Below are 27,500 nucleotides of genomic sequence, written 5' to 3'. Positions count from 1 at the left end.
TTGCTCTCATCAAATGAATTAATGCGCGCTTCAATTCAATTATTGATCTCATCAATTGAATTAATGCGCGCATCAATTGACTTAATGAGAGCAATAATTGATTTAATGCGCGCATTAAATCAATTATTGCTCTCATCAAATGAATTAATGCGCGCTTCAATTCAATTATTGATCTCATCAATTGAATTAATGGGCGCATCAATTGAATTAATGAGAGCAATAATTGATTTAATGCGCGCATTAAGTCAATTATTGCTCTCTTCAATTCAATTGATGAGATCATCAATTGAATTAATGAGAGCAATAATAGATTTGATGCGCTCATTAATTCAATTACTGCTCTCTTCGATTCAATTGATGAGAGCATCAATTTCGTAGAAATATTGCTCGCAATAATTAATTTAGAGCTCGGTATAAATAATTTGATGATCTCTTTAATTCAATTGAAGATATCTTTTTAAAATGCTATCATCGTACTGCGAGCTCTAATGACTAGAGCCCGGGAAATAATCCGAGCTAAATCTCAACCTCTAACAAGAATTTTTTTTTACGCCAATCCCAGTAGTCTAGGTCACCTACACGTTTGTCAATGCAGTGTTCTACGAGTGGGAAGTCAAACGGCTTGCGTGACCTAGGCTACAATCCCAGAAGTCCCTCGTACAAAATGGTGGATGGTCCGATTCGTAAAATAATAATAAAAAAAATCTTTGAAGTATTACAAACCTTTCTTATTTGAAAGGAAAGGATGACAATCATATTCTTCCTCCTTTCTTTTTCTTTTTAAAATATTGTCTAAAGAAATGTAAACAGTCACGTCACAACTACCAGGCTACGTCACAACACGCTCGTTGCATTTCCCGCTAAACTGGTTCCTACATTGGCGAGAAGAGCAAGACAGTAATCCTAATCAGTTTTCCTTGTTTTCAATATAAATTTTTTGAAAATGTATTCAGATATGCTGCGCTCGCCCCAACGGTCACACCGTAATCATATTAAAAGTTCTATCATTAGAGGAAACTTGTTCAACAGAACATTACTAAGTAGTTAATTGTCTGAAAGTCTCCATTCCTTATAGATAATGGAATAAACAATATGACATCACAGGTGGAATTTATTAATTTGGCGTAACTGCACGCCGATTCCGCAAATGTAATTTAACGAGACGAACAATGCACTGTGACGTATTCGTGACTTGTTATCAACGATATAGATAGACATGTTCGATAATTCACGTTGGGTTCAAGATTACTTTTAACTAAAAGAGGTAAGTGAGCAAGGGAAAGACATGATTTTATTCAATAATACTGGATTTTTGCGCTGTTTGACGTGAAACCGTCGTCAAGAATGACGTCACACTCGTGGCTATAGGTGCCGTTGCGTTGTGGTTACCGCGTTAGTTACTGACTTCGATCGGTAGCAGCTAGACGTGTTTTGCACACAGCGAAAATATCTGTCACAATAGCCATGAAAAGAGAACGATCGGAAAAGAAGAGCAAAGCAGTATCCAAGATGGTAATTCCTCTTATAATGAATATATGTATATTATATCTAGATCTATATAGAGGTAGAAAAGTATATTTTCTACACAACAATATTATAATGACAACAGTTGTGAGTAGAGGCCAGCTAAGATGCAAATACTAGAATGAAAAATGTTTAAAGAAAAGGAGAGACGCAAATGCACCAATTCCTAAATTCATCAATAACCTAAATGATTCTGACTAGATTGCACAGACTACTGGACTACAACGATATGCATGGAAAACGGATTAGAGCAGCATTTCTTATCAGTTTTCAGGTTTACAACACAAAAGTTATAAAGTTCAATTTAAAGAGGAAATAAGATTTCATTACGTTTACTAGTTTATGAAACACTTCCCGTATTTATTGCCACTGCTTGTTTGATTGAAGATGAATCTATCCAGTTTACTCTGATGACTGTGATTATCATTGTGGTATAGCTGTTCTTATTATCATATTTATCAAAACTACTACATAGCCATGGTCCTACCTCAGGTTTAACATCGGGGAAAAAAATTCTCCTGTAAAAATAAATTTAAAATAAACAAACTTAGAAAGTTTGTAAACTTAAAAATAAACTAAAATGCTGGCCTTATAACGGATGTACCGACATTCGGGGGAGGGTGTCATTCTTTTTAATTGTTTTCCATTTCTATATGGCCCCTCGTATACATATGCGTTCACACACTCCTCTACAAATACACATTTCTTACATTTATTTTGATACAGATTTTTTGAATTTCTTTTAATATTTCAGCCCTGTATTGAAGCAACGGTAAACAACAAATGTCAGTGGTACGAAGTGTTGCTAGAACTTCACCTCAAGTCTACCGTAAGTTTCTCTCTCTCCTCACCTATATTCTCCATCTCTCTCTCCTCATTTATGTCCTCCATCCCTCTCTTCATCTATATCCTCCATCTCTCTCTTCTATACCCCCTCTCTCCTCATCTATATCCCCTCTCTCTCCTCATCTATATCCTCTCTCTCTTCCAATCTATATCCTCCATCTCTTTCCTCATCTATATCCTCCATCTCTCTCTTTTAATCTATATCCTCCATCTCTCTCTTCTAATCTATATCCTCCATCTCTCTCTTTCCTCATCTATATCCCCCTCTCTCTCCTCATCTATATCCTCCATCTCTCTTTCTCCTCATCTATATCCTCCATCCCTTTCCTCATTTATATCCCCTTTCTCTCTCCTCATCTATACCCTCTCTGTCTCCTCATCTATATCCTCCATCTCTCTTTCCTCATCTATATCTTCTTTCTCCTCATCTATATCCCCTCTCTCCTCATCTATATCCCCTCTCTCCTCATCTATATCCCCTCTCTGTCTCCTCATTTATATCCTCTCTCTCCTCATCTATATCCTCCATCTCTCTCTTCATTGATATCCTCCCTCTCTCTCTCCTCATCTATATCTTCCATCTCCCTCCTCATCTATATCTTCCATCTCCCTCCTCATCGATATCCTCCCTCTCTCTCTCTTCATCTATATCTTCCATCTCCCTCCTCATCGATATCCTCCCTCTCTCTCTCTTCATCTATATCCTCCATCTCTCTCTCCTCATCTATATCTTCTTTCTCCTCATCTATATCCTCCATCTCTCTCTTCATTGATATCCTCCCTCTCTCTCTCTTCATCTATATCCTCCATCTCTCTCTCCTCATCTATATCTTCTTTCTCCTCATCTATATCCTCCATCTCTCTCTTCATCTATATCCTCCATCTCTCTCTCCTCATCTATATCTTCTTTCTCCTCATCTATATCTTCCATCTCCCTCCTCATCTATATCTTCCATCTCCCTCCTCATCGATATCCTCCCTCTCTCTCTTCATCTATATCCTCCATCTCCCTCCTCATCGATATCCTCTCTCTCTCTCTATTCATCTATATCCTCCATCTCTCTCTCCTCATCTATATCTTCCATCTCCCTCCTCATCTATATCTTCCATCTCCCTCCTCATCGATATCCTCCATCTCTCTCTCTCTTCATCTATATCTTCCATCTCCCTCCTCATCGATATCCTCCCTCTCTCTCTCTTCATCTATATCTTCCATCTCCCTCCTCATCGATATCCTCCATCTCTCTCTCCTCATCGATATCCTTCTCTTTCCTCATCTATATCCCCTCTCTCCTCATCTATATCCCCTCTCTCCTCATCTATATCCCCTCTCTGTCTCCTCATTTATATCCTCTCTCTCCTCATCTATATCCTCCATCTCTCTCTTCATCGATATCCTCCCTCTCTCTCTCCTCATCTATATCTTCCATCTCCCTCCTCATCTATATCTTCCATCTCCCTCCTCATCGATATCCTCCCTCTCTCTCTCTCCTCATCTATACCCCTCTCTCGTCTATATCCTCCCTATCTCCTTATCTAACGGTATACCCCCTCTCCTCATCTATATCGTCCATCTCTCTCTCCTCATCTATATCTTCCATCTCCCTCCTCATCAATATCCTCCATCTCTCTCTCCTCATCTATATCCTCCATCTCTGTCTCCTCATCTATATCCTCTCTCTCTCTCTCTCCTCATTTATATCCTCCATCTCTCTCTCTCCTCATCTATATCCTCCATCTCTCTCTCCTCATCTATATCCTCTCTCTTTCCTCATCTATATCCTCTCTCTTTCCTCATCTATATCCTCTTTCTCCTCATTTATATCCTCTCTCTCCTCATCTATATCTCCCATCTCTCTCTCCTCATATATACCCCCTTTCTCGTCTATATCCTCCCTATCTCCTTATCTAACGGTATACCCCTCTCCTCATCTATACCCCCCATCTCTCTCCTCATCCCATCACTTTCACCTTTCCCATTTATATTTTCTCAGCAAGAGTCATCATTTGTCTCATTCCGTCATGGATGGAAAGAGCATTTGAAAGACTGGGTAAGAAACTAGTTAGTTGGTCATGGCTGTTGCTAATTTAAACGGACTTATGAAATACATCGTTCTCTGATGATTTTGTTTTCTTTAGTTACCGTATGTACACATTATACAATGTCAACAACCGATATTGATTAATGTCAATGTTTGAATATATATTTTAAATTTTAGTAAGAAATGTTGCAAATTGATGCCGCACCATGATTTCACATGATACTAGAGTGTACCGATATTTTGGTTTTACATGTAGTTCAGGCTGACGGGGGCGATTAACAAGTCTGACAATCGTCGGGAGTTGCCCACCATCCCGCAACCCACCCACACGGTGAGTCAATATACTATTATATACGGATGCCCGACACACAGTTGTATAGAACACTACTAATTGAATGATTTCCCTCATCCTAATGAACTGTACATTCATTACTTTGGAAGATCATGGAACTTGGAAAATTTATAGGATACATGTACATATGTTGACGTTTTAATCCCCCTCTCTTTCTCTCTCTTATACATGTATATATAATATGAGTAAATTCAGGAACTTCTCTCCCTCCACCAATTCTAGTAGTAAGTCGGAGTTTTTCGGTCCACTCCGCTACTCATGTTGTTGGGCTAATTAAAAAAGTTTGACTTGGGAAGATGTGTCCAGCTGTTGCATTTTTGGGGGTGCCATATCGATATTACCATTTTACTTTACAGATGGAATGGCTAGCTCGCACCAGTTTCAAACATAGACCTCTACGGCACAACATTGTTCCGCAACAGAGGAAGCACAAAACCCCAAAGAGACACACGCAGCACGACCACTCGAAGTTTGTCTACTGATTGGGGGGTCCTTGTGCAGTAAGCGCGTGAAAATACGTACATGTATTTAAAACTGATACAAATTAACCTGGTTGAAAATTTTCACCATTGGTTTACGTATTATATGAAGCATCTTAAAATCGTGTATGTTGTCATTTTAGGACATGTTACCAATCTCAGAGATCAGAAGTTGTGACAGCGCTGTACCACTGGCATAGTCTTGCTTTAATTGAGGGCCCATGTCTTACAGGTGTATAATACACGTGCGGTTTACGTGTGAAACACTGCAATATTTGATCTTTTCGATTTGTATATAGCATAGCTCAGTTGTTTTATGTAGAATTTTCCATTTGAACTGTATAATTTCCCCTTTGAATTGTACATGTTTATTTACATTCTACATTTCTTATTTGTATTTTATGATCTTGCCAGATATATAGGCTTTGTGTTATAAACCATTTGTATCAATTATTTTTCATTTGCACTTCATCAAGTTTCAACGAATTTTATATATATATTCAGTATTAGCATCATGAGGTATGTTTACAAAGCCTTTTATGATTAACTTCATTCTACTGGTACAACAGAAGGGTTGAACAGAATTGGGCCAAAGTTAGGGGTAATGAGACCTGTGTAGTCCCCGTTTCTCACTTTGGTTGGTGTCCTAAAAACTTGGTGACGGGGGGGGGGGGGGGGGGGTACCAGCCTACACAGATTCACTGCCACCCTGAAAATTCCTGAACCGATGAATACCTTCGTCACGAAAAAAAAAATCATATTTAATTAATCTAATTACAGTGTATATCGAATAAATACGATGTAATCAAAATTTCTGATACAATACAATGAAGCATGATAGCATGGTTTATTGCACAATGCAAATAATAAAGTATACATACAATGTATATACAATTGAAAAATCATGGCATATAATTAAATAAGAAATACACTGAATGTACAACTATATTAAAATCAAATCCTTTGAGAATACAAATTATATGAAATACAATGCAGTACTAATAGTAAATTAAACGCCACATATGGAAAGATCGAACATTGCAATTAAGTTTATATGTGAATCAGAAGTGTATCATGTGCATGCGTAGTTTTGCATGATTTGAAATAAACACACAAAAATGAAAACTGTGTTTTATTATTTTGCAACCGATGTGATTTCATTAATGATATGATGCATTGAGAATTGATATTACACATATGTACATGATAAAACCCATGTCATCAGCCCGAAGATTGATGTGAACTCAAATAAAAGACAGTACCACAGAGTCATCCATTTCTGCTTCATACTTAGATATTTTATTGAAAGTAGATATTAACGGCAAACTAACAACTCAACTTTATGACAAACGGGATGATTTCATCTCCATCGTCAACTTCCCATATTTATGTGGCAATATTCCATTATCACCTGCATATGGTGTTTATATCTCTCAACTGAATCGATACATAAGAGCTTGTTTTGCGTATGATCAGTTTTTAAACCGAAGCAGGCTACTGACAAACAAGTTGATGGTGCAGGGGTTTCAACAGTCTCGTTTAAAGTCAGCATTTCGCAAATTCTATGGTCGTTATAACAATCTAGTTCGTCAATGCAACCTATAATTAGGTCAAATGCTGTCCGACTTGCTTCATACCAATTGTTAGGCCGTTCTTGGCACACTGATTTTGACTACAGATAACTCCGTTTACCTGATCAAGATAAAGTGGATCATGGCGGATGTGACCGGTCGACAGGGGATGCCTACTCCTCCTAAACACCTGATCCCACTTCTGGTATATCCGAGTGTCCGTGTTTGCCTAACTCCCTATTTTGTGTTGCTTACAGGAGCTATGAGATTGGTCACTGTTCGTTATCTTCACTTCTTATATGGATTTTAGCATGTACCGGTAGTATCATGTACTCAAAGTAAAACTAAGGAGGTTAACGGGAACGGGGGGGGGGGGGGATGAAGGGAGATAATATAGAGGTGCCCATCAAATCAATTATTGCTCTCATCAATTCAATTATTGTGCGTCATATTGAATTAATGCGCGGATCAATTAAATTGACGACAGCAATAATTTATTTCATGCGCGTATTAATTCCAATGATAATTAATTCGGTGGAATCATTGCTCGCAAAATTTTATTTGGAGCTCGGTAAAAATAATTTGAGGATCTCTTTAATTCTAATGAATATATCTTTAATTAGTTACAACACTTTTGTATAAGGAATTAATGCTGGCATAAATTCGTTTAAAGAGAGCAACAATTCAATCAAAGAGATCATTTATGTTGAAATGAAGATAGTTCTTGTTATGTAGCTGCTCTCTTTAAAAGAATTAATTAATTAACGCATCAATTGAATTAATGATCTCACAAATTCGGTGGAAGAGAGCAATAATTCAGTTTTTGCAAGCATTAACTGCATTGATTAATTGAATTTTTGCTCTCTTCAATTCAAGCGCGCATTAATCCAATTGTTGATTGCATAAATTCATTTGAAGAGAGCAAAAATTCAATTATAGCGCGCGTCAATTCAGCAGAATATTTTATGCTATCAACAATTCAATCAATGCGCGCAATAATTCAGGATTGAAGATATGATTAATTATTTGAAGAGATCTTCAATTATTTGAGTTCATTTTCATTTGGCGCTCCATACATATGAAATACCGGTAGGTGGTTTGGTAGATGCCACAGGCACTTAAATCGCTTGGGGCCTGATTACTATATATATAAGAGTACTCTTATATATACATGTAGTAATTAGGCCCCAAGCGATATAAGTGCCTGTGGTATATGCCACATACATACACTGTTCTGTAGCTCATTTATAATAGGATCAAAACTGAAAACTTGGGCTAAAAAGGTTGTAGACCACAGGGACTCGTCACGAATTGACCCTCTCTATTCTATAACCACACAAGGGAGGAATCTGGAATCCCCAAATCGCTATACCTCAAATTTCCATTCGTCTCCTTTTTATATTTTACGGACATTAAATTTTACAATCCAGATCTCAATCTATCGGGATAAGATCATAGTTGGTAAAAATACCCAATATTTGTTGGTATTGGCAATATATATGGGGGGGGGGGGGGGGGCAATCGCATTTTTCTATCGTTTTATAACCACAGAAACTTTTCCTCAATCACCAAAAATGACAGACGCGCTCTCGGTGGTCAATCCATTTTGCCTAAACTACTCTCACGGTGTACGAGTTCCCAACCTGATCGTAATTGAAGAAATTCAAAGTTTTACATAAGAATATTCAAGATTTTTTGGTTAAAATTACACAGTAGCAGGGTCATATTACATCATACTGATATGTATTAATTCCTAAGTAGCATGGATTCAAGTTCTTTCTTTTTTTCAAATCATGGACCCTGGGATTAAGGTGGGGCTGACATTATATATGAATATAGGGAAAACATCTTTATAGAATCTTCTCTAAGAGAGCACGGCCTTGTTAGCAATATAGATACAACACCTCCATGTTGTGTGAATTCAAGTCTGGTTAAATCATGACCCCAAGGGGCTAGGGTGGGATCATAATATGGGGTCAACATTTTTCGTGGAAAAAATCTGATGGAAGTGCAACAGGTCCAAGGCGACAGAGGTGAGCGTTGTGGTGGCTGAGGCCCTTGTCATGGCAATGCCCATCTCAAGTCCCTGAAAAATGCCTATCATAGACTGGTCGTATTTAATAATTTTTGAAACTAATTTGTGGGTATGAACTGCAACGAACCACAACAGCATACTTTCATTAACACTTTAGGAAAAGTATGCCATGTGAAGTGTTAAAATTCATACCATAGGACCTAATTCAACCACACCTACCATAAAACATCCTTCAGAAGTTTGTTCAAATGATGGAAATATCCTATCCCAAGTTAAAAAAAAAGTGTATCCCGGTAAATGGAGCATATAGGAGATTACTGGGGAATAACAAGACATGCTGCTACTCCCCCACCCCTAATCTCGGCCGAATATTTGGATCCAACCGAGATTACCCCACCCCTTCTCCATTAGAAAGTATGGTATTCATTGGACCTGAACACAATAGGGGCCCATCTAATGATATTCAAATTGTCTATGCAGTTTAATATTTAGCAAATGTTTCCGGAGTTATCAAATACAATTGCTGCATGCATGCTAGCAAGCTGAATGACTCAAATGGCTGTTTGCTAGTCATGACCAACCTGTCTAAGAAGATTGATGACAATCAGACTGAAGGTTCTATACTTGTTGGGTAACGTTGGAAAACTATTACTGCAATTTAATAGTGGTTATCCACTCGTCATAATCAACCTGTCCATGAAATCTGCTGACCACCGTGCAAAAGGTTCTCTAGTCATCAGGTGAAGAATGCTGTATACCCGGTACATCCTTAAAAAACCAGGGATCATTACTAACCTTGCCCATGAATCTGCTGACCATTGGACACATGTCATCGGTCAGACAATCACAACAGACAGACAGACATGAAAGACGATATGCCCCTTTTCTTTGTTAGGGACGTGGATAATGTTGTATTTCAAGATGTGAAATTTCAAAGTGTCTAATACATTCTAGTGAAATCTTTTTTCAGAACCCCAAAGACTTGTCAAGAAAAAATAATTAATTGGTCACACTGGTTAGTACTATGACAAACAAATAACTTGCAATACATTTACATATTCTGAGTAATTGTAGGGGGAACAAAATTCTAAATAATATCTAAAGACGAAAACCTCTCATGGTTACAAAGAAGTTGATAACGATTTAATTTACTACTGTGTATCATTATGACCATCTCCCTTCAGCAAGCATCTTTCGCTTGCAATAACGTCATCTCCGTACTATCCGAGAAAGAATCAAAAGAATGCATTCTCCAGTTCATTTTGATGACTTTTATTGGACAAAACAGAATGTCTATTCTGTTTGCATCTTTAGTCCTTTTATAATTAGATATATATCAATATATGTATTTCCATTAAATTACATATCTACAAAAAACGTACAAATATCTAACAAATAAAGCTACTTTCATCACAGTTTTATGTCAAGCATAAAAACCATGGTCTGTATATTATATCTGGACTCGTGTCCGTATTCTAAATTTAACAAACTGTTTGCACATTTAAAAAGATTACACAATATCTGTGCTCACTGACAACACACCTGTTACAATAGTCAACATTCACATTATACAGCTAAATAGTGGCCTTGCTATCTAAAATCTTCCACATTTACTCTTTTAGCATTAAAATATTTTTTCCCTAAAATATGACTTAATGATAAAAAATGAACATTTATACATCATAGGGCAATTTCAGTAAGAATTCATATAAAATAAATATATATATATATATAACTTAGTCTCATCAGTCATCGATGCAAAACAGCTCTATCCAAAACGGACAGTTGTGATTTAAACCAAAGACTAAATGTGAATGACATCTAAGCACTATGAAACATCAGTTTACATGGATCATTTCAAATCAAGAAATAAACCCCAAGCCAAATATTTTCAAGCACTTTCTCCCACTCCCATCCTACTTCTCAATAATGGGCAGGGGGTCTAGGTCTCTCATATGCACTATGATCACAACATGGATATATATTGCATGTTGTTCATTAGGAACTGCCCTACATCTTGTATATTAAATAACTTATTTAAATAAATCTAATTTAGGGGAATGTTGACATCAATTGTATCACATCTGGATTTCTGTAAAAGTTCTTTCACATTTATCTGAGGAATGAATGTCTAGCTTATAAGTATTTGGGGAGGGAGGGGTGTACAAAAATGTATTGGACAATCTGTATAATCAAAGAAGTCAATTATACAGAAAATATCCCATACCTCCATCATTAGTATCCCCGACAATACAAACAGCCCGGGCATTTACTCCTTTTATTTACATTTTTATAATTGAACTTGTTCCTGTTTTAAATGTAGATGGTGATTTAGAAATATAAACGGTTAATATAAACTGTTTAAAAAATTTGTAAAATGTAAATATTTGAAAAGAAATTGAAACAAGGCAATGTTATATATTTTTGAAAACCACTTTTGGGAGAAAAATTGCAATTTCTTATTTCAATATACATGAGACATATGTTTGCAAAAAACAAGCAGTTAAAAATATTACCTATATGCATATTAGCACTATCTTGAGAATATCATAGCATATTGCTTACAGTGTGTTGAAAATCACAGAATTATAAAGTGATTTAAATAAACTGGCATTCTCAGCACACTTGCTGATGTAAAAAAAAAAAAAGTTAGGTTTCCCTGAGAGTGTTCAAAAAACATGGGAATTCTGAAATTCATAATAAAATAATATGAATACTATGTACAAAATATCCTATATACAATTTTAATGATAATTACTGTAAAATTCATTCATCATTTGCTAAAAATTGATTATTATGATATCTCAACTACAAGGCTTTTCAAATGTTGCCAGAAATAAAATCACAGACTTAAGACTGAAACAAAAATGTAAAAACAATCATTAAACTTAACAAAATTCTACTTCTACACAAAAACAAGAAAATAAACAAAACTGTCCAAAAAAGTGTACTATTTTGCACTGAAGTCAAAAACTGTGATGGACAAGACATAATAGTCTAAGTTTACATTCATTTTAACCCATTTGAACATAGAATCAGTTTTGCAAATAAATATGTATGAACATTTTAAACACCTATAAAAAGCAAGCAAAAAGTAAAATGTTAAATGCAATAATTGGAACAAATCTTCCCTCGTATGAATAGATCTTTAAACAATAAAAAGATTTGCCTCTGTAGCATGTGTACAACATTTCAATAAATTACAGGTGATAATTTTCAGTGATCCTTTCCATCAGCAGAAAATTATATTTATATCATTTCTGAATCTGGCAGTGAAAATCTACATGCAGGATAAAACTGTATCGATTCCATAAAAAGTAACATTTTATACAGCAGATGAAAATTGCGATAAAATCTCCATTAGACTGTGGTATTGTATGTTCTGATCAGCGAGGCACATGCAGTCATCTGCACTCAGAAAGTAATCAACACGTACTTTTACTTTATACACACATAACAATACTGAATATGCTGCCCTATATCAATTTGTTTCAGTAATAAATATGGTGTTGTATTCAGCATCAACAGACCTAACGAAGTTTAGTAAAATCTTGTAAAACACGTACTCAAAACATACACATTATATCCCAACACATCTGAAATAGAACATGTACACTTTAAAAAAATTTTTTATCATAAAAATCATTGTCCTAAAATAAATGGAGTAGAAGTTCCATTTTTATATGATAAAAGGCATTTTTGTTTAAGATATGTTTTTGTTTCTGTTTAGCTGAATAAAAACAATTAAAGTACAGATAAAGGTGCCATGCGTTAGACAGCTTGGCGTCATTCAAGACCACTTAACTTAAACCCATCTCTGGTAAGGCCCTGTAACCATTGGTTGTGGATCAATCCATCTTGTGATGACAGAATCTGTTGTCAGAGTGACTGTACTTGCTGCAGGTGCTTGCAGCATGTATTTATACTGAGCAGCAGAAGTTTTGGAGAAATCAACTTCTTTCTCTTTCTTTCCTTTCTTCTTTTTCATCTTTTCTCCTTCTTTGACATATTCTGGGACTAGATTATTGGTCTCCAGGTGCATCTTCTCCAAGCGCTTCTGCTTCAGCATCTCGCACTTCTTCTCATGTTCATACCACCCATGGTTCTTGTAGTTGAGATTTTTGTGTTGGTAAAACACAAGGCTGATTCTCGTAGGTTCGTACCGATTTGGATTTCTTAAACCAGTGGTGGCATGAAGCTCTCTCTTAGCCACTTCAAACAACACTGCTCCATGCTGCAGTGCAATGGCCACTCCTCCTATCTCTGGATCACGAAAAGCATTTTCATTATACTCCATCTCACACTTGACAACCGTCGGATCCATGACTTTCATGTGGCTACCAGCTGCTTCCGCTTCCTTGACTTTGTTCTCGAACGACTCCCGAAGCGACTCGGGGGAAACCTCTGCCTTCTTGAGCATTTGTTCACAGTTGCTGGAATGTAACTGATTAAAAGTTTGATCTTTGCTGTCTTTGTTTTGAGGTAGACTTAAATTGCAGTAGGGCATCATGGAAACGACATCTGACAAAATATCTAAAGGTGACTGATTTGATGGTGCATACTTTGTAGACTCATGATTTGCTGCCTTGAGGTGTGATGTTGAACCTGAGGATGACAAGTCGAGAGGGGCGTCTGGCTGCTGCCTGGTGTTTAGGTCAAAGGCCAAAGATGGAGGTAGACCTTGACCTTGATATGATTTCTCAGCACCATTGGGATGACCCTGAGTATTACTTGAGTCTGATGATAAATTATTAGGTATCACAGATGAAGTTTTACTGGCCATTTGGTTTCTGAACTCACTTGGGTGTAAAAAGTTTGGAGGTGGGAATGTTCCAAACTTATAAAAGTAATTCCAGAACGAGTCATACATACTGGCAAACTCTGGCTCTTCAGAAAGTTTCATCATATCTTCATATGTTAAAAACTCCTTATTTTCATTAAAAGAAAACTTAGAAGACATAGAGGGATCACAAGAGCTGTTTCCATCCTGATTCTGACTTTTCTGATTCTGACTTTGATCAGCAGAGAAGGCTTTCTGCGCATTTTCTGGGTTTTTGAATGGCCTGCCTTTTTTCGCTGGCATTGAGCCTCCTTTCTTTCCTTTCTTTTTCTTGGGGGTAAGGGGCACTGCCCTCATTCGAGCCTCCATAGGGTAGTACTGAAGCACTTCCAAAGACCCATTTCTCGCCTTCTCAAACTGAGCCTCGGAACTTCCATGCTCATCTGTCATGTCCATGACATGTAATGGAAGCGTGTGGAGTTGTTCATCGTCAGGTTTTCCCAGACCTCGATGCTTTGTTAATGTCACAACCTGTAGAGCATAGAAGAAAAAAAAAAAAAGATCTGAAAATTTATATAATTTTATATAAGTTTATATAATTATGTTCCCCAAACAAAGTTTGGGAACATATTGTTTTTACTCTGTTTCTTATTATTATTATTATTATTCTTTTTCTCCGGTACTTTTTTGTCCGGTAGTGTTCTCAGAAACTACAAAAGGGATCGATATGAAACTTTCCAGGATGATAGTATAGCGTTTGTAGATGTGCATAGTGATAGTCATTTTGTCTGCACGTGCATGCACGTGCGCGCACGTGCATTGCAATTTTGGTACAAAAAATGGAAAATCAGAATATTGAAGAAAGCGATATAAAACCTAAATAGGATGATAGTATATCATTTGTACATATGAAAAATAATAGTTATTTTGTCAGCACGCATGCGCGTGCACGCGCATTACAAAATTTGTACACTAACTTTGGAATCAGTCTAACTTTTTTATTGTTCATTGAAATGGCTTGAAATTCATATCATAAGTAGATATTGAGACCCTTAACTGATCTGAATGGTCAAAATTACCAATTTGCAGGCGCATGCACGTGCTCTTCATTTTGATTGGATAATACTAAAACGTTTGTAACTATCTTATTTATGAAGCGAATGAGATGATATTCACAGCATACCTAGACAATATGTGTATCTATATATTGGTGTAACAAAAAAATGCCAACGCACACGCGTATGCAACGTTTTTTAAATGTTCAATTTTTAAAGGACGATAACGTTTTTGTTTTTCATTAAATTCTATTGATATTAGGGTTTTAGATATGTCTTGGAACTCCTTACAAATTGCTGTGGTTAGAATTACTGCTCAGCATGTGCATGCACGTGTGCTGAATTCTGATTGGACGATTTTAAAATCGCTATAACTTCCTTATATTTGGTGGAAACGTTATGAAATTCACACTGTGGGTATATGATACAAATGCCTGTTGAACGACATCAACAAAAATTCGGAATCATACACGCGTGCGCGTGTATGCGCGGGCAACGCTTTCTTTCATTTTTTGGTACTGAAATGACCATATTGAACGTACTTCATGTAATTAAAGGCTAAAATAAAATGATTTTTTGCTATAGAATCACAAGGACATCACTTTTTAATTGGGGGAGGTTTGGGGAACATATGTAACGGTCCCCGTTACAATTAGAACTAGTTTTCTATGAAGTTGTCAACTTAAACATATTTTTTAGCTCTGATTTTGCATCTGGATTTTCCAGTAACAAACTTACTTTGGACCAAATTCAAAATAAACTTCTGTAGAATTCTAGAATGTAAAGGCAAGCATCACAAAAGGGCCCCAATTTGTGGCAGATGCTAAGTTCAAGGTCCATAACTCTCTTTCAAAAAAGAAGTCAAAAAAGCCCAAACTCAAACATGATCTGTAACCCATTGATATATAAGTTCATGTATAAATTTTCAAATCAATAGCTAAAGGGATAGCCAAATAAAAGTAAAAAAACAAAAACAAAAAAAACCCCCAAAACTATCAAATATATGAAATTTGTTAAGCTCTTTTAAAAACATGCCAAGAAAGCCCAAATTCCAACTTGATCTGTGTAACCCATTGATATATGTTGTATACAATTTCAAAAGTTGTAGCGATAGCCAAACAAGAGGCCCTTATCCGGCTATGAAATCTATAATAATTTTCCTGTTCTGCATATCTAGGCTAAATTGTAATATTCAGCAACAGTATAAAACAAGATGTTCTTTTCAAGGGCCATTAGCTGTGAAAGTGATGACAACCATTTTTCTCTCTAAATCTCTCAATGGCATAGGCATATATATTAATGGTTAATAAAAAACATTTATTTTGTACAAAAACAAGAGAAACCTAATAAAACTATGTTAGATAACCACTTTTTGGGTAAAGAAATAAATATGGAAGAATTATTGGGTTGCAAGCCAGTAACTATTTAATCACAAAAATTAACATATTCATGTGCTTTGCTTTGAGGATAAAAAGTGTGTGAAATAATTAAATACTGGTGTTATTACTGAAATATATAATATAGAGCAATTTTCATTGAATTCAATTTTTGATGACAAAATTACAGTGTGCCCCTTTAACGAACACAAATGCCCCTGAAAGTGCTCATACTGATGAAGAACTTTAAATAATATATGATATCTTAACTACATGTATATGACTTTGGACATGCCTATATCAAAGAAGTCTTTCAAATGATAAAGACATTTAATAACTATGGCCTCCTCTTGGTACTCCTGGGATCATGAAATGTATATTTTTGGCTTAGGGTTGGTTACCTGCTCTTTCTAATTATCCATTCAGTTTCAATTGCATTAAAAATGCTATCTAAATGTTTTACACATAAACACTATATGCCAAATTTGGCCCTGCCCTGGGGTCGGACCCTCTAACCCAGGGATCATGAAATTTTCCATTTCGGTACAGGCCTTCCTGCTCTACATCACTATGACTTGTACATGTGCAGTTGTATTCTCTACTGGCTGTTTTCACGTTTTATGAATACAACCGTCTTCATTCTTCAATTTGTGATTTGATCTCAACACTGTAAATGGGGAAATGATTGCGGCGGTTTTAATTTTGCTATGTTCGCGGTCAGGGATTTCCCCCGCAAAATTAAAACAACCGCAATCATTTTGCAAGTGTGACACAATACGTTTTGTGTTTGTCATAAAATTTGAATTCCGCGAAAATAAAACCACTGCAATTAGACCAATATAAAAAACCGTGAACTTTTAGCAGCGAGAAATTAAAACCACTTACAGTATTATGTAAACGTCCTGTTTATTTATGTAGTTTAAATTTTTTGAATTAATTTCTCAATAAAACCAATGAAAACAAAAACTGCAGCAAAACGAGGCCCAATACAGTAGTATTATTCAAGATTTGATAATGTTCTATATAATGTTCTAAAGAAAAACTAGTTTTCTAGGAAAGATACATGGTTGTAAATGATAAACCCACCACAGTACTCCCATTGTTCATGTTGTGGAGATCTTTGTGTGCATGGGCGCAGAAATCTACACAGGCCGTCACACCAGAAAATGGCCGCCCGTCTTCATTCCCAAGACGACACATCTTTGCCGTGTCTTCAAACTTTGTCTGAAATATACAAGAGAGTTACTGACTGGGGAAGGTGGGAGGGGGGTTGTGCTACACGGTGAAATAACATTCATGAAATTACAACGTAGGTTTAATGTTGTAAAATATTTTATGCTGTTTCACTTTCTACAATGTGCAAGTTATGCACACCATGCATTTTTATTCTTTACATGAATGATATGTGACAGTCAGACGACGGGTTCAATTGCCTGTGACCAGATAGCTCTGTTAGAACACAGTTAAATAGTTTCCAGAGTGTTTGGCATATCCAAGTTTGTTTAAAAATGATATTTTCTACTAAGCATTCTATATGTAAAAAAACAAGAGATGTTTGTAAAACACACATGCCCCCCATGGTGCAAAATTGAAAAAAGTTATACACACACCTCATTTAATTGATAGTATTATCATCAATTCAAAATATTGAGCAGACAATATCTTCCTATGTCAAGAGTGAATTGACCATGTGACCTAAAATTCAATAGGGGTCATCTACTCCTTATGCTGTACCAGTGTACCAAGTTTGGTATGTGTCAATCAAGCAAATAATTCTTAAAATATAGGAGACAATATATTACTATGTCCAGTTCAACTATTGACTTTTGACCTCAAAATCAATATGGGTCATCCTCTCCTGAAGATGTACCAGTGTACTAAGTTTGATGTCTGTCAAGTAAAAGGGTTATCAAGATATTGAGTGGACAGTATATTACTATGTCCAGTTTGACCCTTGACCTTTGACCATGTGACCTCAAAATCAATAGGAGTCATCTTCTCCTGAATATACACCAGTGTACTATTTAAAGTTTGATGTCTGTCAAGCAAAGGGTTCTCAAGATATTGAGCAGACAGTATATTCCAATGTCCAGGTTGACCCTTGACCTTTAAACATGTGACCTCAAAATCAATAGGGATCATCTTCTCCTGAAGATGTACCAGTGTACTAAGTTTGATGTCTGTCAAGCAAAGGGTTCTCAAGATATTGAACGGACAGTATCTTCCTATGTCCAGTTTGACCCTTGACCTTTGCTCATGTGACCTCAAAATCATTAGGGGTCATCTTCTCCTGAAGACGTACCAGTGTAACAAGTTTGATATCTGTCAGGCAAAGGGTTCTCAAGATATTGAACGGACAATATATTCCTATGTCCAGTGTGACCCTTGACCTCAAAATCAATAGGGGTCATCTTCTTCTGAAGATGTACTAAGTTTGATTTCTGTCAAGCAAAGGGTTCTCTAGACATTGAATGGTCAGTATATTCCTATGCCCAATTTGACCCTTGACCTTTGACCACATGATCTCAAAATCAATAGGGGTCATCTACTCCTTAGGATGTACCAGTGTGCCAAGTTTGATGTCTTTCAAGCAAAGGGTTCTCAAGATATTGAGCGGACATTATATTATTATGTCCAGAGTAGATTGACCCTTGACCTTTTGACCTGAAAAACAATAGGGGCCATCTTCCACTCATAACCAACCCACATATGAAATATCATTATCATCAAGTGAATGGTTCTCAAGATATTGAGTGGACAACACATGGTCTACAGACCGACCGATCGACCGTTGCAAAACAATTCAAAAGGGGGCATAAAAAACATGGCACGAGCCTCGTTTACATAACAAAGACTTGTGAATGATGTATCTCACTTGTACCTCAACAACTACATGTAATATTAAAATTTTGGTTGACCATTAGAAATACTTAAGTTAAGCATTGTAGACAATAAAAATGGAAAAATAAAATTTATTAAATTTCAGCTCATATTGTGTTCATGCCCCTTTAATGCATGTACACAGTATCATAGGGATGGACTGTCAATCATTTTTACATGTTACAACTTTTTATTGCCATGTATTTTAACTGAAGTAACACTCTCCCCCCCTCCCCATGTACCGATTTATAGATTATGAATGCATGGAGAGCAGAATTTCAGTAACAAGCGTTATCCTAAAAAGTAATTTCATATAGTGATTTACATTACATATCAGATCTTTATTTTTATTTGATGTGTTATTCTCTGTCTGATTTTTCAAGGGCAGTTTTTTAAAAAAAAAAAATGACATGACATACCTGATTGGAATATGCATCTGGAGCCATTTGGCTATATAATGGAGCCATCTTTGTTGCTAAGGCTTGTAGTTTTCCTTCTAGTTCAACTTCCTGAAGAAAGTTATTATTAAAGTGGATAAAAAGCACTGGTCATACATTTTCAAATCAAAATAATATTTTCCTCTAAAAACATTTCTTTCCATTTAAAATCACATACTACAATTATAATCTTTAAGTTATCTTTGAGCTAAAATAAAAAGCTGTACTAAACAAAAACATTCTTTTTCTTTCAAAACTGATTTTTTTTTTTTTGTGAAAATTTATGAGGGTATGAACTGTGACACTTTACACTGGCGAACTTCATGAAGCATGTTAGCACTTTCATAAAAAGTTATGCTGGTGTGAATTGTTGCAGAGCATACATAGCCTCATGTATTCCTAAAATGAAGATAATTTTTCTTATTATATACTTTCAACTTCATCTCTTCTTTTTTCTTTAAAAGTTTGCGGGCATATATCACACAATATATGCCCAGAAACATTCCGGCCCGCAAACATTACGTCACAATCAATACACAAGTCGGAACTGCAAATTACCACGCTGTTAATTTTCAAATTTTTCGTGTTTTTCATCTTTTACTTAGTTAAACCAATAAAGAAATTGTTAAAAATAAAATTATTGTTAATTTCTAAATGAAATTGAAAGTATATAATAAAAAGGTTATAGACTTTGTTGTATGGGAAAATATGACAACCTCGTTTTTTGTCGCGGACGGACCTCGCAAGCTTGGTCCATCTACGCGACAAAAAACTCAGTCGTCATATTTTCCCATACAAAGTCTATAACCTATAAATATTTACATTCTACTTTCATTTCAGTCAGAATACCCAACTCTTGAAATAGATGTACTATATTCATCAAGATTCATATGCACATTGTTCACAATTGCACTGCAATCATGAGGAAATGGCTATCATTACAATTTGTAAAGATATAAAAGGCAAAAACATTAGAAATGTAATTATTTTGTTTTTGCGGTGTCTTTAGAAATGTAATTATTTTACTTTTGCTGTCTTTAGAGATGCAAGTATTTTACCTTTGCAGCGTCTTTAGAAATTAACTATTTTACCTTTGCAGGGTCTTTAGAAATGTAACTATTTTACCTTTGTGATGTCTTTATAAACGTAATTATTTTACCTTTGCGGTGTCTTTGAGCTTGAATTTTCTAGCCTCCCTACTCCGGGCAAATTTGCAGCCATTGTAATACATGCTCCAGGAACACCCAAAGGAGAAGGAGGCACCTCGCCTCACGAGGTCAATTCCCTGACACGCACACGTTTTTCTATGAAAAAAGAAAAGAAAATTCATGTCCACAATATTTCCTTCTGAACTGTTAGGAACTTTACAACCTTCATACCAAAAACTCTTTAAAGCTTTGTTTATGAAATAAATTTCATCTACGAGATTATGAACTGCAATGTTTCATGCTGACATACGTCATGACACATGTTAGTGCTTCCATGTAAAGTATGTCACTTTGAAGCATTACAATTCATACCCTCATGTATTTTTTAAAACATGAAATTTATTTCGTATGTACAAGTATTTACATTCTCCCTTCATTTCTGTCAGAATTCCCAGCTGTTAAAAATAGACGTGCTTTATTTATCAAAATTCATATGCTCATAGTTTACAGCAGCGCATTCGCGAGGAAATGTCTATCATGAAAATTTGTACAACGGAAAAAACATTGGAAATGTAAATATTCTGTCATGTTCTTTTTCTTGTAAGAAATCATACAGTGCATGAACATGAAATTTTGAATCGCATTAAGAATTCTAGCATCATAAATCATTAGCACCTCTAAATTTTAGTGGAAACTAAACACCATTTTAAAAGAAGTTTTTCACTTTGGTGATAAAGATTAAATGTGGGGAGATTGTAATTCTAAAATTCATTATTTGGATTTTAATACTTCATTACAATAAAGGTATATATGGGGTTTTATTCAACATCCTGAAATTTTAAAATAAGTTAAATATATAACAAAAGTTTTCTTAAAATTGTACTAGGTCATCCAAATGGGTTGCCCCAATCTGGCAAGAAATTCATAATGTTTATTCCTCTGCTTTTATTTCAGAAAGACTACCAATCTCACTACTGTTGATATTTCAAAAGAACTTTCCAAAATAAAATGCTGATGAATTTAAGAATGTTGCAATCTACATGTGGAGTTATGTGAAGAAATGCAGGCATGTTGAAGTTATTTTCTTTATATTTCCATCCTAGTTCGGAATGTTTGTTGTTTGGTTTTTATGAATTCATGACTTGTAATAAATATAAGAAATTGTGCCTGTTTTATTTACCACAGATTAAAATGTGTGTCATATGAGGCTTCAGGAGTACGTTTTATATGCATAATTCATATCTATGAATGAAAATTACAACAAAACTTTCCATTTCAAATCATCTTCACTTGGATATATGAATCTGCGATAATGTAAACATAAGTAATGACTGTCTGGTTTTGGGGGTTTATGATGCAAATAGGTCAATTTGAACGCATGGTAATTTTATGCATAAATGCTTTCCACGCAAATGCAAATTACCCCAAAAAACTAGACAGCCATTCTTTATATCAATGTTTTTAATAAACATGAGACCAACCTCTAGTGATACTGTCATAAACTGAATGTTTACTAATACTTAGTTTAGTGTGTTCATAGGTTGGTACAAACAGAACTAATGTACTTGTTCAACATATTTCTGATTTAGAGTTACGATATTGTGCTTTGATTTCTGATCTAGTGTTACAATATTGTGCATGATTTCTGATCTAGTGTTACAATATTGTGCATGATTTCTGATCTAGTGTTACAATATTGTGCAGGATTTCTGATTTATTGTTACAATATTGTGCTGGATTTCTGATTCAGTGTTACAATATTGTGCATAGATTTCTGATTTAGTGTTACAATATTGTACATAGATTTTTGATTTAGTGTTACAATATTGTACTGGATTTCTGATATAGTGTTACAATATTGTGCATTGATTTCTGATTCTGTGTTACAATATTGTGCTGGATTTCTGATATAGTGTTACAATATTGTGCTGGATTTCTGATTTAGTGTTACAATATTGTGCAGGATTTCTGATTCAGTGTTACAATATTGTGCTGGATTTCTGATTTAGTGTTACAATATTGTACATAGATTTTTGATTTAGTGTTACAATATTGTACTGGATTTCTGATATAGTGTTACAATATTGTGCATTGATTTCTGATTCTGTGTTACAATATTGTGCTGGATTTCTGATATAGTGTTACAATATTGTGCTGGATTTCTGATTTAGTGTTACAATATTGTGCAGGATTTCTGATTCAGTGTTACAATATTGTGCTGGATTTCTGATTTAGTGTTACAATATTGTACATAGATTTTTGATTTAGTGTTACAATATTGTACTGGATTTCTGATATAGTGTTACAATATTGTGCATTGATTTCTGATTCTGTGTTACAATATTGTGCTGGATTTCTGATATAGTGTTACAATATTGTGCTGGATTTCTGATATAGTGTTACAATATTGTGCATTAATTTCTGATTCAGTGTTACAATATTGTGCTGGACTTCTGATTTAGTGTAACAATATTGTGCATTGATTGATTTAGTGTTACAATATTGTGCATTGATTGATTTAGTGTTACAATATTGAGATGGATTTCTGATTTAGTGTTACAATATTGTGCATTGATTGATTTAGTGTTACAATATTGAGATGGATTTCTGAATTAGTGTTACAATATTGTGCATTGATTGATTTAGTGTTACTATATTGTGCTGGATTTCTGATTGAGTGTTACAATATTGTGCATTGATTTCTGATTCAGTGTTACAATATTGTGCTGGATTTCTGATTTAGTGTTACAATATTGTGCTGGATTTCTAATTTAGTGCTACAATATTGTGCTGGATTTCTGATATAGTGATATAGTGTTACAATATTGTGCTGGATTTCTAATTTAGTGTTACAATATTGTGCATTGATTGATTCAGTGTTACAATATTGTGCTGGATTTCTGATTTAGTGTTACAATATTGTGCATTGATTGATTTAGTGTTACAATATTGTGCTGAATTTCTGATTTAGTGTTACAATATTGTACTGGATTTCTGATTTAGTGATACAATATTGTGCATTGATTGATTTAGTGTTACAATATTGTACTGGATTTCTGATTTAGTGTTACAATATTGTGCTGGATTTTTGAGTTAGTGTTACAATATTGTACTGGATTTCTGATTTAGTGTTACAATATTGTGCATTGATTTCTGATATAGTGTTACAATATTGTGCATTGATTTCTGATTCAGTGTTACAATATTGTGCATAGATTTCTGATTTAGTGTTACAATATTGTGCTGGATTTCTGATTTAGTGTTACAATATTGTGCTGGATTTCTGATATAGTGTTACAATATTGTGCTGGATTTCTAATTTAGTGTTACAATATTGTGCATTGATTTCTGATTCAGTGTTACAATATTGTGCTGGATTTCTGATATAGTGTTACAATATTGTACTGGATTTCTGATTTAGTGCTACAATATTGTGCTTTGATTGATTTAGTGTTACAATATTGTACTGGATTTCTGATTTAGTGTTACAATATTGTGCATTGATTGATATAGTGTTACAATATTGTACTGGATTTCTGATTCAGTGTTACAATATTGTACTGGATTTCTGATTTAGTGTTACAATATTGTGCTGGATTTCTGATTTAGTGTTACAATATTGTGCTGGATTTTTTAGTTAGTGTTACAATATTGTGCTGGATTTGTGATTCAGTGTTACAATATTGTGCTGGGTTTCTGATTCAGTGTTACAATATTGTACTGGATTTCTAATTTAGTGTTACAATATTGTGCTGGATTTCAGATTTAGTGTTACAATATTGTACTGGATTTCTGATTTAGTGTTACAATATTGTGCTGGATTTCTGATATAGTGTTACAATATTGTGCATTAATTTCTGATTCAGTGTTACAATATTGTGCTGGACTTCTGATTTAGTGTAACAATATTGTGCATTGATTTCTGATTTAGTGTTACAATATTGTGCATTGATTTCTGATTCAGTGTTACAATATTGTGCATTGATTTCTGATTTAGTGTTACAATATTGTGCTGGATTTCTGATATAGTGTTACAATATTGTGCTGGATTTCTGATTTAGTGTTACAATATTGTGCTGGATTTCTGAGTTAGTGTTACAATATTGTGCATTGATGGATATATAGATCAGCTCAACATTAATTAATGCTCTTGCACCAGTACCAGAGGTGTTGAAATTTAAATCTAGTTAAATTAAGTACACAATCAGTCTAGTAATAAATTTTCACAAAAGAGCACAGCATGTTTTATCTTTAAAACAACACTACAGATTATCAAAGTACCTTTCATTGGTTCCACATCTCCTCTCTGTTTCAAACCCATTTGAGGGCAGTGTAGTCCTGAGATACTGGTAGAGATCATCAGCAATGTGCTGGGGCACCCCCTCCCACGCTACCAACACCACTATGATACAGGCCGATTCACAGAAATGGCCAGGCCGCTGTCTCACTACACACAAGTACTTCTCTTCTTCTCCTGATCGACGTATGATCTGAAAGTTATGTTATTTTTAAATCTTTCTTCTTTTTTTTAAAATCTAAATGTCAGACTTTCCAAGAGAAGAATCAAGACTAAAACAATGTTTCCCTTCAGTTAATGCATTATATTACAAAATTTAACTCAGACCAAAGGCCATAGATGTTTCTTGAACTTTTTCTCAAGAATTATGATTTTTTTAAAGAAAGAATAACCTTATCATAATAGCAGTATATCTAACCATTTCTTTTGTTAAGCTGACATCTTTTAAATCAGTATTTCATTGACAGGAAGCAGTGACTAGAAATGATTGTACACTTCCTGATTTCAACTTTCATAACACTATATTACAAACAAGAAATTCTGCTTTATATCATTATCAACTCTTCACTCTGAAGATATCCTACAGACAGAAAGTCAGAAACCCCAAGTGTTTCAACAAAAGATGACCACCATGATTTCTGAGATTAAAATGATCTGGAAAACCCTACCCATTTTGCTATAGGGCAGCCATGTGAGCTTTTGCCTTCTTTCCCAGTGTAACGAATCTTCTCTATACGAATACTTTTCCCATTCTCTCCAGTTCTGAAACAGAAGCAAAGAAATAGTACAAATTGTACATAATTTGTAGTCTCTCCAAACAGAAGCCAAGAAATAGTACAAAATGTACATAATTTGTAGTCTCTCCAAACAGAAGCCAAGAAATAGTACAAGATGTACGTAATTTGTAGTCTCTACTCTACAAACAGAAGCCAAGAAATACTACAAAATGTACGTAATTTGCAGTCTCTCCAAACAGAAGCCAAGAAATAGTACAAGATGTACGTAATTTGTAGTCTCTACTCTACAAACAGAAGCCAAGAAATAGTACAAAATGTACATAATTTGTAGTCTCTCCAAACAGAAGCCAAGAAATACTACAAAATGTACATAATTTGTAGTCTCTCCAAACAGAAGCAAAGAAATACTACAAGATGTACGTAATTTGTAGTCTCACCAAACAGAAGCCAAGAAATAGTACAAGATGTACGTAATTTGTAGTCTCTACTCTACAAACAAAAGCAAAGAAATACTACAAAATGTACATAATTTGTAGTCTCTCCAAACAGAAGCCAAGAAATACTACAAAATGTACATAATTTGTAGTCTCTCCAAACAGAAGCCAAGAAATAGTACAAAATGTACGTAATTTGCAGTCTCTCCAAACAGAAGCCAAGAAATAGTACAAAATGTACATAATTTGTAGTCTCTCCAAACAGAAGCCAAGAAATACTACAAAATGTACATAATTTGTAGTCTCTCCAAACAAAAGCCAAGAAATAGTACAAGATGTACATAATTTGCAGGATTGTGACGAATAAAACCAAACTTAACCAACTATAACCCATATCTATATATAGATATTAGTGCATTCTTGGGACAATGCTTATATATCCAGTAATAAGATTTTATTTTGCATATAAATATAACAGAATTGAACACTAGAATTTAATATGACTTAAAAGTACACAGAAAATTGACTTTTTTCACATGCCCCTAAAGTTTTTAGAAATTATAGGAATATTGCAGCAACTAGTGAAACGTGAATTTAATACCATAGGAATTGGTCCAGAAATTGTTACCATTGGTAATACAAAATAGTAAAATGTCAAACACTGGAACAAATAAAGAAAGTGTGCCTGCTTCTTCCCCCCAGAATACCTTGAAACAAGACGTGTTTGTGAAACATTGATGACCCCAAATGGCAGCAAAGTAATTTTGGTACCCAAAGAAAGGTTTTGTCACAAGGAATACACGTATGAAATATGAAAACCCTAGCACTAACCATTCAAAAGTTATGCTGAAGTTTTTGCAAAAGTAGGTCAAACTCCAAGGTCAAGGTCATGAGGTAAAAAATGTTGGTAGACAAGAAAGGTTTTGTCACAAGGAATACACATGTACAATATGAAAACCCTATCACCACCCATTCAAAAGTTATGGCCAAGGCTGAAGTTTTCTTTTGTACAAACAAACAAACAGACTCTGATTAAGGGGCATAAAAATACCCTAACTTATAGGTGGACCATAATTATGGGCAAGTGTATGCAGTAATATTGCTTTCAGTGCCATTGGTATCAAATCTTTTAGATGACAATTGCTAATTGATCATTACAGGGGTTTAAAAATATAGAGTTCCGAGGTCCGGGACCTAATGTTTATCAGGTGGACTAGCTAATAGTCTGTCAGACCAGTAAGAATAAGTTTACAGTCAATAAAAACATCCCAGAAGTCTGGACTTTTGTTTCTTCTTAGTTGGTTTATAAACAGTAAAATTCACATCACTGTAATGTTTTAGTTCCATTTTAAAATAATACAGATTCAAAGCATTAGTTTGACTGACAGTATGGTGCAATTAAATCATGAGTAAACTGGGTCCAAAACCATTGTTTAATTTACGGTTGGTGGATCTGATCCTGGAAATGGTAATATATAAGTGAAAACAAAGATCTGGGCCCTGTTTC

The 27,500-nt window shown here is 34.9% G+C and overlaps 2 protein-coding genes across 3 annotated transcripts in view; one reads left to right on the top strand and one right to left on the bottom strand.

The window, feature by feature from the left end:
- Positions 1-1,235: 1,235 nt before the first annotated feature.
- LOC125668105 (uncharacterized) lies at positions 1,236-6,368 on the top strand. The gene is made up of 5 exons (XM_056163275.1): positions 1,236-1,512; positions 2,279-2,353; positions 4,669-4,743; positions 5,121-5,264; positions 5,387-6,368. The coding sequence occupies exons 1-4, from the start codon at positions 1,465-1,467 to the stop codon at positions 5,244-5,246; spliced, it is 324 nt and encodes a 107-aa protein (XP_056019250.1). The 5' UTR covers positions 1,236-1,464; the 3' UTR covers positions 5,247-5,264; positions 5,387-6,368.
- Positions 6,369-10,105: 3,737 nt separating this feature from the next.
- Positions 10,106-27,500, bottom strand: part of LOC125668102 (methylcytosine dioxygenase tet3-A-like) — a 48,258-nt gene continuing 30,863 nt past the window's right edge. For both annotated transcript variants that reach the window (XM_048901881.2, XM_048901883.2), the window contains 6 exons: positions 25,491-25,584; positions 24,807-25,015; positions 20,537-20,681; positions 19,360-19,449; positions 17,147-17,284; positions 10,106-14,160 (listed from right to left, as the gene is read on the bottom strand). In XM_048901881.2, the coding sequence (XP_048757838.2) occupies positions 12,655-14,160; positions 17,147-17,284; positions 19,360-19,449; positions 20,537-20,681; positions 24,807-25,015; positions 25,491-25,584 (2,182 nt within the window). In that variant the 3' untranslated portion in view covers positions 10,106-12,654. The remainder of the gene's footprint in view (positions 14,161-17,146; positions 17,285-19,359; positions 19,450-20,536; positions 20,682-24,806; positions 25,016-25,490; positions 25,585-27,500) is intronic.

This window comes from Ostrea edulis, chromosome 4 (assembly GCF_947568905.1).
Source record: "Ostrea edulis chromosome 4, xbOstEdul1.1, whole genome shotgun sequence".
Taxonomy (NCBI): Eukaryota; Metazoa; Mollusca; class Bivalvia; order Ostreida; family Ostreidae; genus Ostrea; species Ostrea edulis.
This window is presented reverse-complemented; position numbering and strand designations above follow the sequence as displayed.

What these genes read in the sequence shown, in the direction of transcription:
- LOC125668105 (XM_056163275.1), top strand. Translation starts at nt 1,465, where the DNA reads ATGAAAAGAGAACGATCGGAAAAGAAGAGCAAAGCAGTATCCAAGATG. An exon ending in GCAAAGCAGTATCCAAGATG is followed by an intron (nt 1,513 to 2,278) that starts GTAATTCCTCTT and finishes TTAATATTTCAG; the next exon opens with CCCTGTATTGAAGCAACGGT. An exon ending in TCCCGCAACCCACCCACACG is followed by an intron (nt 4,744 to 5,120) that starts GTGAGTCAATAT and finishes TTTACTTTACAG; the next exon opens with ATGGAATGGCTAGCTCGCAC.